This window comes from Macrobrachium nipponense, chromosome 31 (genome assembly GCF_015104395.2).
Source record: "Macrobrachium nipponense isolate FS-2020 chromosome 31, ASM1510439v2, whole genome shotgun sequence".
Classification (NCBI taxonomy): Eukaryota; Metazoa; Arthropoda; class Malacostraca; order Decapoda; family Palaemonidae; genus Macrobrachium; species Macrobrachium nipponense.
In genome coordinates, this window is record NC_061093.1 from 17,740,370 (window position 1) to 17,753,626 (window position 13,257).

At 38.3% G+C, this 13,257-nt stretch overlaps 1 protein-coding gene across 2 annotated transcripts; it reads right to left on the reverse strand.

Moving 5' to 3' along the window:
- Positions 1-1,648: 1,648 nt before the first annotated feature.
- Positions 1,649-13,192, reverse strand: LOC135206473 (uncharacterized). 2 transcript variants are annotated; one of them, XM_064237849.1, is made up of 3 exons: positions 13,038-13,192; positions 2,770-2,965; positions 1,649-2,624 (listed from the first exon to the last, which is right to left on the reverse strand). In XM_064237849.1, exons 2-3 carry the CDS (start codon positions 2,903-2,905, stop codon positions 1,948-1,950), a joined length of 813 nt encoding a protein of 270 aa, XP_064093919.1. In that variant the 5' UTR covers positions 2,906-2,965; positions 13,038-13,192; the 3' UTR covers positions 1,649-1,947. The 2 variants fall into 2 exon arrangements, with proteins under 2 accessions (XP_064093919.1, XP_064093918.1); XM_064237848.1 differs by lacking the exon at positions 13,038-13,192 and adding an exon at positions 9,272-9,342.
- Positions 13,193-13,257: the final 65 nt, after the last annotated feature.

Consider the following 13,257-nt stretch of genomic DNA (forward strand, 5'->3'; position numbering starts at 1 on the left):
ATATATATATATACTATAGATATATATATCTATATACTATATATATATATATATATATATATATATATATATAGTATATATATATATATATATATATATATATATATATATATATATATATATATATATATATATAGTATAGTATTTATAGATATATATATATATATATAGATATATATATATATAGATATATAGTATATAGATATATATATATATATAGATATATAGATATATATATATATATATATATATATATATCATCATATATGTATATATATATATATAAATATATAGATAGATATATTTTATAGATATATATATATAATATATATATATATATATATCTATATATGTATCTATATATATATATATATATATATATATATATATATATATATATATATATATATATATATATATATATATATATATATATATATATATATGGCGAGGTGTCCGGTTTAAAGAAATTCTAATAACAGTTTTAACGAACCGATTAATCTTTTGTGGCCGTGAGGCATCTCACGCAGTGCACTATAGGCTTTGCTTAATTAAGGGTCTTTCGGCGTCCCTTCGGCCCCTACCCCTAGCTGCAACCCCTTTCATTCCTTTCAAGTTCCTGTTTCCCGCGATCCCCTCGAAGGGCCTCGATCCATTCCACAATTTGTCCTGAGGCCAGTTTAGATCTCCTTGTAACTGTGGAGCCTTCAGTCAGCAAAGAGAGCACCAATGCTTCTGTTCAAAGGACGGGATCTCTGTTCCTAGCCCTAAGAACTTGGCGCAGAAGGTGAGGGAATCATAAGAAATGGGAAAGCCATGATTTTGCACCACTAGAATCCAAAAGGATTAATCAAAACAGCTTCAAGTGACCTTTTAAACAATATACATACCCATAAAACAATTTATAAAACGTTCTTGAGCATCTAATGTTTTTGAATTAAGGAAATGTTCATCTATGTCTAGGTTAGAAAGGAAAGCAATCCACTGATAACCAACCATCCAGCTTTCCTGAAAGGGCTTAAGAAAAGGGGTGTGTCTGGAGAAGACTCCAGTGTCATGAGGCCATTAAGAAATGGGACAGACTGTCAGAGTGCGATAAGGGAGTCACAAGACTCGCTGCTCGCAGTTGTAGCGACAGTGTTTCGACTGGCCAAGTTTTTTTCAGTACCAAAGTAAATGTCAAAAGCCAGTCTAATGTTCCTATGAATTATTTGTCATGTTTGCTTCGCACAAGCTTTTGAGAGAAATGATAACTCATCAGGTCTAGATTTCTAAATCATTTCAAGAATGCCATAACCCATTGAGAGGCTCATGTTTTAAGGATACTGATGTTCATAGCTGTGCTTCTCATGAAACAGATTTATTCATTTTCAGTGGTCTTTCCGCTCGGTGAGAATTTTATGAAAGTTGTAATACTTTCATTTTGTCATTAAGACGAGCCTCCATTTTGCAGGACTGTTTTACCTCTAAGGAACAACTGATGTCTTTGTTATATAATCTAGAGTGGACTTTGGGGCTTAGAGCTACACAGCCTTATCACTAAGATTTTATAAGGAAACAAGTTTTTTCTGTTGGCACTCCCTCTGAAAGAAAAGCACTTAGAGGTATATTAAATAGTATCGATCTTGTAAATACCTTTATTTTTTTTATTAATCCTTTATAATTTACTTTAAATCTCTCAAAGAATCCATCATACCTTTGGAGTATTAGTGTAATGGTTGATTCTTTAACAAATCATTGTTGTCCTTGATATGAAATTAACTGAAAATTGAAAAACCTTCTTTTATCACTCATTTAGTAATTTGACTTTCTGTTTGCTTCAGGTCACTTTTACAGAGTACATGGTCAGAAAACAGAGATTTCAGATTCTGTTTGTGGGTTAGAAACACTAAAGACCATGTGTGCATAAAACTTTTCCTGAAAATCCAGTTTTAATGACATTACTTCTCAAGGGGTGTCAACAATCTTGCAGCATTGCATTGATAAGAGCTGATGTTTTCCTGTGGAAGTGTTTTTCATCGTTCGTATACCAGCCCCAAAATAGCAGTCAGGACAGTGTAACCAAGATGTCCACATTGACACTTCTGGGATTCCAGCAAAAGCATTGGGATAATAGGTGAGATCATTGGTGGGCAAGGCATCCACACACTTAGTTTTGTCAACGATCCAGTTAACAAGAAGGTGGCATCGACCCTTCATATCAGAGAGGGTTGCCCACTCTTTGTCACCAGACTTGAAGCCTTGCAAGACCTTGTTATCGGGGCATAATGCTGACGTTGCTGCATCTGTAGCTATCATTGCTTCCTTACTGCTATCCACATTTTGTTTCACAGGTTTTTCTATTTTGCTGCAGATGAAGAAATCTATGTCTGAATGAGTGTTATCATTAGGTTTGAAGGCAATAGTTGTGATCACCCTGCCTGGAGAGCAGCCTTCATCTTTGCTTGGTACCGCAAAGAGTCGGTACACAAGAACTGGTGGTGCGGTTGACGTGTGGGTCACTATGTTGTACATGCTGAAACTCATGCTTGGGGTTTCATTTGGGCCTGTTGTTGCCTCACACAGTCGTAGGTTTCCATTTGTTAAACCGGCAACCTCCAGGTTGAATGACGTGCAGCCAGCATCTGGAATAGAGAGAGATCACCACCGTATCATTTGTGAAAAGCCTTAAGAAGTCTTGCCAAGTACTATGTCAGATCCGGACAATATTACCTTCTGATCAAACTGAATCTAGTGAATCGACAACACTCGTCTCTTCTCCAAACTTACATGTTGTGCAGAACTGAGCACAAGCTGTGAGCGAGTGTACAGGTGTGCTTCCCAAGATAGTAGTGTACTTCGCTTGCCGTTTGACGAATTTGAAGAGGGTGTTGTCTGACTGAGACAGCGAACATCCCAGCATCATCAGGAGTAACAGTGGTATTGGGCTCGCCCTCTTCAAATAGCCCCGACTTTTGACTTCATTCTGTGCATGGGAAACAAAAACATGAGTTTTTCCTTTGAGATTGTGGCATTAATGACAGTTATTGTCTCAAAATACTAATCTGTTATATGGCATAGCTTTGATGTAACGACAGTTGACACTGGAATTAAAAGTAATGGAGGTTGTCCAACACGGAGAAAATATACACTTAGAGGTTTATAAAAGGATTACGGATAAGACATCTCTGCATCAGTTCAAAGGGGATTGAGTAAATAAAGATCATGCCATTAGTCCTGGAAACTGAACATGGTTATTTTTCCTCTGCACGGTATCTCTATCTGCCATAAGAAATGACGAAGTTAATCGTCTCCTCACTTAATTTACTCCGATCCCAGATAAGACCACAAGAAAAAAATTCATAGCCAGGTGAAGAACCTCATTATTTCCTTGTAATCATGTATAAGAGAAAAGTATTTAGGGAATTTTGAATGAAATAAAAGACTCGACAGCTCCTGTGATCAGATTACAATTTAATCAAAATCTGTTGGGAAACGGAGTTTTTTATACAGACTCAAAAATACGATCATTTTAAAGACATAAGATATTAAAGACACAGCTACCCTAAACCAGGCACGATGTAGGACAAATTATTCCAGAGAATTTTACAATTTTGACCAAAGGAAATATCCAGGAAAATCTTCGTAGTACAAGAAGGCGTTACCTGTTGACTACGAAGACCAGAAATGAGAATTAAGAGTGATTTCGAAACGTCAACCCTTCAGCTTTCAAGAAACCTTACTGCTGAACTAGCCCAGTAGACTTATATATTATTTATTTTAAAACCTTACTGCTGAACTAGCCCAGTATACTTATATATTTATTTATTTTAATATAAAAAGCCCTTGCAATACGTTCTTCATTGGGCTCTTTTCTTGAAGAATCCTGAGATGGAATATTAAAAGTGATCCTTGTTTTTCGTAACCGTGTCACATTTTGTCACATTGTCCGAGAGTACTGAGACAATTGAGTTCTGCAGAAGTGATGGAAAATCGATCTTCGGATATGACTTCAACTCATCACTTTCAAATGTGCATCTACTTCGTTTTATTGTCTTCTTTCAAACGTGATCCAGTCTTCGGTCTTGATTCTACCACGTTTAATGTTTAAATTAGTTCTAAATGAATACCTGTACTTTAATCCTGATGATTATCTGGATTATATGAAAGAATCTAGTTCATATTCACTGAACACATTGAATACGTTTTCAATATGTCTTCAGTGTAAACTGGTCCTAGTGAATATTAATGTTAAAACGAATGAGAAATACTCGCATTGTCCTCTAGTTATGCTATTTATTTCCATCTTTACTTTATAAGATGCTTTTCCTAGTGATTTTCTGAATCAAACACCGCAGTGAGAAGACAGAGAAGAAACTTTATCACCATATTGTTAGCCTTTAGGGACACTCGCCCCCGTCCCTTGTGCGCTTTGCGTGGTGCACTGTAGGCATAAGAAAAGTGTCTGCAGTGTCCCTTCGACCCCTACCTAAACTCACATTTTAGCTTTACTTCCATTCCGCTTCCTCTCAGGTCCTTTTGTCCAGACCTCTGTCTTATTCATCAGTGAAACCGAGCGGTTTTCTCCCGGTCGGTTCCACCTTTTGACGCCTGGACGTCATCGCTTTGGTTTCTGGATCGCTTTATCTAGATGTCCAGTCACTCGATCTCCCTCTTTTCAGCAGCAAAATTGCCGAGTGACGGAAAATGCCCCGGTTCTTGGCTTGGCGGCCTGAATTTCATAATATCAAATCTCACTCTTGTTTTGCGTACTGTGAATCGATATTGGCAATACGGGTCGGAGACTTCAAAGGTTTCAGCGCGCGAACGCGCTTTTATCGTGCTTGGATCACTCGCACGCACTCCTCCCCTCCCCCGCCTTCCACCCACCCCTACCCCTAGCTCATCCCCTCCCCTCTTCCCACCTTCCCACCGCCACCCAAAAAAATAAACCATCGTTGGATGCACCCATCAAACCGAGCATGGATGACGGCCATTGCTCAGTAAAAGTGCTGAAGTTGATGTGGGAAGAACGAATGCTCTCTGAGAAATGACTTTAATGCTTCCTGATAAAACCGTATACTCGCTTTCTTGTATTTCCTGACTATTTATGTGTTTTTCTTTGGGCGTGTGCACGTCTGCGCCAGATGACAGAACTGGTCCATCATAAAAAGGAACGAGAGTGAGACATCAGTGTTGCTTTCAACTCTTCCGTCTACCATCATTGCTGCGAAGCACTGAGGCCGCGTTCTCTTTGCCTTAGTACGAGCTTGTTTTGGGAAAGGATCGAACCGAACCGAATGAAATTCATATTTGTATACTGAGCGCCTCAGTGGCGTGATCGGTATGGCCTTGCCCTGCCACCTCGGTGGCCGCAAGTTCGATTCTCGGGCATTCCATGAGGTGTGAGAGATGTGTATTTCTGGTGATAGAAGTTCACTCTCGACGTGGTACGGAATTCGCGTCAAGCCGTTGGTCCCGTTGCTGAATAACCACTGGTTCCCTGGAACGTAAAAGCACCATACAAACAAACAAACAAAAAACATATTTGTATACTCTTCCACTATTCACGAAGCAACGGATTGCCCGGAAAGGTAAAAATGACTGAATGCCACCTTATGGAAGGGGAAATGAAGGATTAGATATAGAGATAGTCAGTCAGAATGACATTACAGGTGCACTAAGAAAACTACTGATATGTTCCGTAATAAATTTCGACGAAGAAGTGTCAAGGAACAAGTTAATTTTTTCCTTAATGAATCGGAGTCGAAAACAGTGATATATAATTTTTTTTAATAAAAACGTTGTAACACTGGGTAAAAGAATTTGGATCATTTCAAAAACTTAAAGAACTATTACCTTAAGTAGTCATATTGGAAAGTTCCTGAAGACTGTCGAATTATTCTGAACTCTTAAGAAAAAAAAAAAAAAGCCTTTTCTCACATTGAGGTCTCACGTCTCGACTTCCTTCATCCTTCCCCTCTGACGGAAGACCTGGAACTCTCTCTCTCTCTCTCTCTCTCTCTCTCTCTCTCTCTCGTGGGATTTTAGCCAAATGATGTCGCCCCTGGCGCTGTTTACCACCACTTAGCGGCCGTGGGACCTATCGATGGCTTTACTTTTTATCGGTCGGGACATTTGAGGTCAGTGGAGGGTTTTAAAGACGACGTGTGGCGGCAGCAGAGCTGAACGACATTGTTTCGTCCAAAGCCCATAGGACTGGAATACGGATCATCCCTGGTGGGAGGGGGGGGGGGGGGGCGGTGTTAGTCCCGTCAGTGCACATCATGCGATGTACTGTAGGCGTTACTTTATGTTCTTTGCAGCGTCCCTTCGGCCCCATGCTTCAACCCCTTTCATTCCTTTCACTGTACCTCCGTTCATATTCTCTTCTTCTAGCCTGTTCCTCGTCGGACGAGTAGTTTACGTGCTCGCCTACCAATTCGGTAGTCCGGAGTTCGATTCCCCGCTCCGCCAACGTGGAGTCAGAAGAATTTGTTCTGGTGATTAGAAATGAATTTCTCGATATAGCCAAATGTGGTTCGGATACCACAGTAAGCTGTTGGTCCCGTTGTTAGGTAACCAGTTGGTTCTTAACCACGTAAAAGTGTCTAATCCTTCTAGCCAGCCCTGGGAGAGATGTTCATCAGCCTAGTGGTCTGGTTAAACTAAGATATACTTAACTTTTTTCTTTTAACCTGCTTTCCTCTACACTCCCTCTCAGCGATGGCTGCGAGTTCGATTCTCGGGCACTCCACTGAGGAGTTAGAGATGTGTATTTCTGGTGATAAAAGTTCACTCTCGATGTGGTTCGGAAGTCACGTAAAGCCGTTGGTTCCGTTGCTGAATAACTACTGGCTCCATGCAACGTAAAAACACCATACAAACAAACAATCAACGCCCCTCTCCGAACACTTGATTCATAGTGCTTCTGCTGATGGTCTTCCTCCTGTTACACCTTCACAGCCCATTTTTGTTCTCATGTTTCCCTTTCAGCGCTGAATGACATCATAGATCCCAGGGCTTGGGCTTTGGTCTAAATATTCCATTGCAATTCGGATCATCACCCTTGATATAAATAGTATCTGATAAATCAGGGCGTGGGCACATTTCGATGTCATGACCTGATTCTGGGCCATGTCAATATGCACATTGTTTTAGCGAAATTTAGTTGGGATTTGCCCAAGTATCGGTATCGGTAGCATCGGCTAGTTTTTGTGGTATCGGTATCAGTATCGGTTTTAAAAGCTGGTATCGGTAACGGTATCAGCCAAAAATTTGGTATGGCTGCATCCCTGAAATTGAGTCAGTTCAAAGTAAAAACGGTCAGAGTGACGTCAAATGGAAAAAGGGAAAAAATCTTGATGTGGAAGTTGGATTCCTGTATGTCCTTTGCTGTCGAGATGCTCCTAGTGATATATATATATATATATATATATATATATATATATATATATATATATATATATATATATATACATATATATAGTATATCTATACGCACAAACACACTCATACAATGTATATATGGTATATATATGTATTATATATATATATATATATATATATATATATATATATATATATATATATATATATATATATATATATATATAGACAGACAAATTTCACGAAGGAAAGAGAAACAATGGAGTACTGCAAGGCCTTTCGACTTCTCGTCCTCTATTTAGCAGACTGATGAAATATAAACAACGAACTTTATTTGTAAACTTATTTTTTTATATTTCTTCAATCTGCTAAGTGGAATTTGTCTTTATTTATACATTATTACGTTCCATATTTTCGTGATTCAGTTATACAACAAACGAAACGGAGTAGATGAGCAACTCACACACATATGTGTGTATATATTATATTATATATATATATAATATATATATATATATATATATATATATATATATATATGTGTATATATATATATACATGTGTGTGTGTGTTTTGAAAGACTGCCTATGTGAAAGAAATCGCCCACTAGGGGGTTAGTTCCGTCAGTGCACCTCATTCGGTGCAATGTAGGCATTACTTAAGATTCTTTGCACTGTCCCTTCGGCCCTTAGCTGCAACTACTTTCATTCCTTTTACTGTAAAAAAAAAAAAATTGCTTTGACCAGATACCGCTCCTAAATCCTTAATCTAATTTTCGGGATTATACTAAATCTGTATTGCCTGGTCGTATATATCTCCTTGTTTTAAAAAAAATATTGTTTTCTGACTAAATTATCTGCGAACACGTGTGAGTGTCTGCCCTTAAAATCCCTAATCTGGCCCACGGGCGTTTTTTGTTGATCAGTTGTGCCTCAAGTGAAGGGTCGTGTAGACCAAAAGATCTCTTAGGCATTTCTCGTCTTTTCATTTTTCCTCCGTGGCATTACCTTTATTTATACAAAGCATCACGTTTTATATATTTCGTGATCAAGTTATTCATATATATATATATATATATATATATATATATATATATATATATATATATATATATATATATATATATTTATATATATATATATATATACACACATATATATATATAAAAACTATCTATCTATCTATCTATCTATCTATCTATCTATATATATATATATATATATATATATATATATATATATATACATACACACACACACACACACACACACACATATATATATATATATATATATATATATATATATATATATATATATATATGTAAAAAGGAGGAATGTATAACCCCATTACCACTCCTGGGTATCATCATCATTCAGCACCATTTTTAGAGTAATCTCCCCAACACCAAGCAAATCCCCATTAAAAAAAATAATCACTGTGTCCTCAATACCCCGACACAAAGGAGAAGAAATTCACCTCCCACCAAAAAAAAAAAAAAAGAGCTTCACCCTCCCGGAAGCAGACCACTACTCGCCTCCCCTTGCAATACCCCTCTGGGTCAGCAGAAAATGAGCTGAGCGCGTCAGAACAAGTAGGCGCTCTATCTCCAGGCAAGGAATGAAATTTAAGCAACAGTTTTGCATGTATGAAAACCGTTCATACACACACCTATGTATTAACACAAAGACGAATGCGTCTCTTTTAATATGTGCCAATAAAAAAACACATCACTTTCTACTCCTATGGGAAAAACAATGTGGTATTCCAAACCAATCCCATAACTCACAAAATGATTTAAAAAAAAAAACCAGGCCTAAAAAACACACACCATAACACATACCCCTTCACAATGAAAGAAAACCTGGAATCTGCGCAATTACAAACATGCTAATACACACACCATTTGAAAGACTCCGCATTACGGGCGAGAAAACACTTAGCAGCATGCACTCAAAAGATGTCAGTTCTAACTGACTGACTGCCCAACCGAGCCCGAGGCATCACCATGGGCAAATTTGATGACTCCAGTACAATTTCTCTGGCTCAGTACCATGAGCACTTATGGACACACCTTAACCCCCATAAGTTACTAACTGAAATATAACACATTCCCACAATCAGACACTGAAAACAGCCTTTTATAGCTGATACCAATCTTACAAAAGGCTTTTTCGTTCGACCACCGCATGCCACCACTCTGAACAACGGGAGCATCGCCCCCGTTATTCTCATATTTGGTAAGCGTTTAGCCAAGAGTGGAAGGCGAACTAAGTTTGGTAACACTTTCTCCTCTCTCTCTCTCTCTCTCTCTCTCGATACCCAACTCTGGCAATAGCCTCTCTCTCTCTCTCTCTCTCTCTCTCTCTCTCTCTCTCTCTCTCTCTCGCAACCTCCACTCCATTGTCCAAGGTCACCAAATCAGCGTCGGAACTACAAAAATATACGTTTATTCAAAGTAAAGTACTAATTAAATAATTCAGGTTCTCTCAGGATAATTAATAGAATGATAACTCACAGTTCAAGTCTCACAGACAACCCCCCGGTAAATAATAGTCATAATCAGTAATAGTCAAACACCAATTATCTCCTCTCCAAAATACAGTCCCCTCACTAGGACACTTAGTCCCCTCCACTAGATCCGCCTGTTTTAAAGACAGGAGAACACACTATTAAGTACACACAATTGTAAAGACAAAGTCAAAAGATTAAATGAAATAGAACATCTTTACAAAAATGTCAAAAACAGAGTAAGCCCCATCTTTGGCTAAATCACAATAACTCTTACCCATTGCAGCTTGGAATGTCACACACTGAAACAAATATAACTTTCGCAGAGCTATCCCGGCATTCTGCCTTTTCTCCCCCCCGAGGCAGCCGTCTCCATTGTTCTGCCTATACATGCCGTTAAGAAAGGACATAGCTCGTACACGTACAGACAAACTCACGCCCTTCGTCCACACCCAGAAACAACTTTCAACTGGTTTCAAAGTCATCTCTCGAAGTCACATACCTACAGGACGACCATTGATCTGCTTTGTAAGCATCTTAATGTCACACCATCCCAGAAAAGAGTTATCAGCTTTCTTAAGCTGAACGCTTGGACTCTGTCTCCATGGGAAGTTAAATATGATGAATCTGTACATTCCTCCTTTTTATATATACTATATCTTGAAGCTTGAATTTCAAGTCAATGGCCCCTTTGGTGGGCTGGTTCCATATGAATAGGTTTCATCTTCAGAATGATGATAATATCAATATAATAATAATAAACGCAGACTGAGGATTATTAAACCTTTTACACGCAATAAGCCGCTACTTGATGTGATGTGTCCTCTCAACATGTGACTTTCTCGGCCTGCCCGGTAGAAGTTCAACGCTCTCTGGGGTTTGCGATGCCAGGGGTCAACGTTTATGTTTCGTTATCTATGTACTAAAAGACAGGTAGTTAAGGGAGTGTATAAAAAATTTACGAATAATAATGCTTAGAGTTTACTTTATGTATTGAAAAAGATATACATACATATATACATTGATAAATACTAATATATATATATATATATATATATATATATATATCTATATATATATATATATATATATATATAAATATGTGTGTTTGTGTGTGTGTGTGTATTTGTATATATAAATGTATGTATGTATGTATGTATGTATGTATGTATGTATATCTTTTTCATTACACAAAGTAACCTCTAAGCACTATTATTCGTAAATATTTTATATACTCCCTGAACTACCTCTCTTTACATACATAGAAACGAAACTTAACGTTGACCTCTGGCATCGCAAACCCCAGAGAGCGTTGAACTTCTACCCGGTAGGCCTGGAAAGTCACATGTTGAGAGGACTCATCACATCAAGTAGCGGTTTATTGCGTGTAAAAGGTTTGATAATCCTTAGTCTGCGTTTATTATTATTATATTGATATTATCATCATTCTGAAGATGAAACCTATTCATATGGAACAAGCCTAGGGGCCATTCACTTGGAATTGAAGCTTCCGAAGAATATGGTGCTCATTAAGAAGAAGTGAGAGGAGGTAAAGGGAAATACAGAAAGAAGAACCCACTTATTAAACAAGGAAAAACACAGTAAATTAACAAACAGATAAAAATGTATTAGAATTCAAGGAGAATAGCATTAGAGTAGTAATATATGGCACTATCGCTTGAACTGGGATCCATCTCAAAAACTGATCAGCTGTTTATTGCTCTATCGCCTACCTGCAAAAAATGAATCCATCAGAAACTTTTCAGGAATTTTTTTGACAGACAGTCTAAAGCAGATGACAAGCAAACAGCCGGGTGAAAGCATATTTTCCAACTTTGTTGACGGAGGTAATTAGCTGTTAAAGGCTCATTTGCCTTTGGAAACCGCTTATATTCGACGGTCAATAAGATTTGTTCTCTCATTCATCTTTTTAGAAGGTAATTCTTTTAGAGATTACTTTTTTGGGGGCCAGTGATATGCTTCAGAATTGTTAGAATTGGTATTTGGTATTTTACATGTATTCCCTTTTAATTCGTCTTGGTGCATCTCCCTTCCCGGTATGTCGGGTTTCGTGGTCCGTCACCGAAGGTTCGATGCTCCGCTTATTTTATTTCTCAATCGATGGTCTAAATCTAAGACTCTTACAGCAGTTCTGGTACAATATATTAACTTTGGCAATAACAAGGACTCCGGTATCCTGTACAATTACTTTCTTATTATTGATGATTATCATTTCAGTAGATGAAACCTATTCACATGGAACAAGCGCACTAAAGGGGCCATTGACGTGAAATTCAGGACGATGGAAAATCACTGGCTCTGTATCACGATCAGTTACTGCTGCAGTTTGGGGTCTTTAGCGGTGAGAGGTTGACACCAGGATTTTTTGAAGCTTGAATTTCACGTCAATGGCCCCATTAGTGTGCTTGTTTCATGTGAATAGGTTTCATCTACTGAAATGATAATCATAAATAATAACAAATTACATGTACAGGATACCGGAGTCCTTGTTATTGCCGGGGAGTGAGATGCACCAAAGACGAATTAAAAGGGAATACATGCAAAATACCAAATACAAATTTTAACAATTCTGAAGCCTATCGTGGGGGACTGTTCTATGACACGGATAAACACAAGAACTTTATTGCGTTATGTATGTTGATCGACGTGCCCTGGATGTGCTTTCTCTCTTACTTTCTTGGAATCTTTGGCCGAAAACCCTTCCTCATGTACAGAGTCAACAGAGTCGAACGGAAATCAGTCTGCGAGAGAGAGAGAGAGAGAGAGAGAGGTTGTAGGGAAAGATGATAAATAAATGAATATATACTTATGAGGGAACAGAAAATATAACAGATACACCTGAAATTCGGGAGACGTCAATAGAAAGACGTAATGAGTTTGCTCTTCGCTTAAATATTTGGAGATCAGAGGATCCTACAACTGCGTTCGGCAAGAGCCAATTACCATTTTGGTTGTAGCCAAGATAAAACGTCCTAGCAGACTGAGCAGTATGAAGCTCCTACTACGCTTAGTATGAAACCCGATACTAGAAAACATCACGCTTGGCTGCGGCAGCCTGCTTAGTATTGCGAGTAAAAACGGTCCTCTTCACCTAAAAAGCAGATATTTTCAAAGTCAAGAAAAGTTAAGCAACTTACTCTGAAAGGAAATGGTTAAATCCTCATTGGAGGACGAGTGAGGTCCTGCAGACGAAGAAGAGATGCAGCTAGCGAAATGGAGCTGTCGCCTTGTGACTGGAGACGGAGACCCGGTCAGTTGGTTCTTGTGTCGACGATAGCCAGTCTTCCAGTGAGTCAATGTCAGCCCTAAGAGGCATTTCTTTCCAGCACGAAGAAGGCGGTACCGGCAACATCAGCC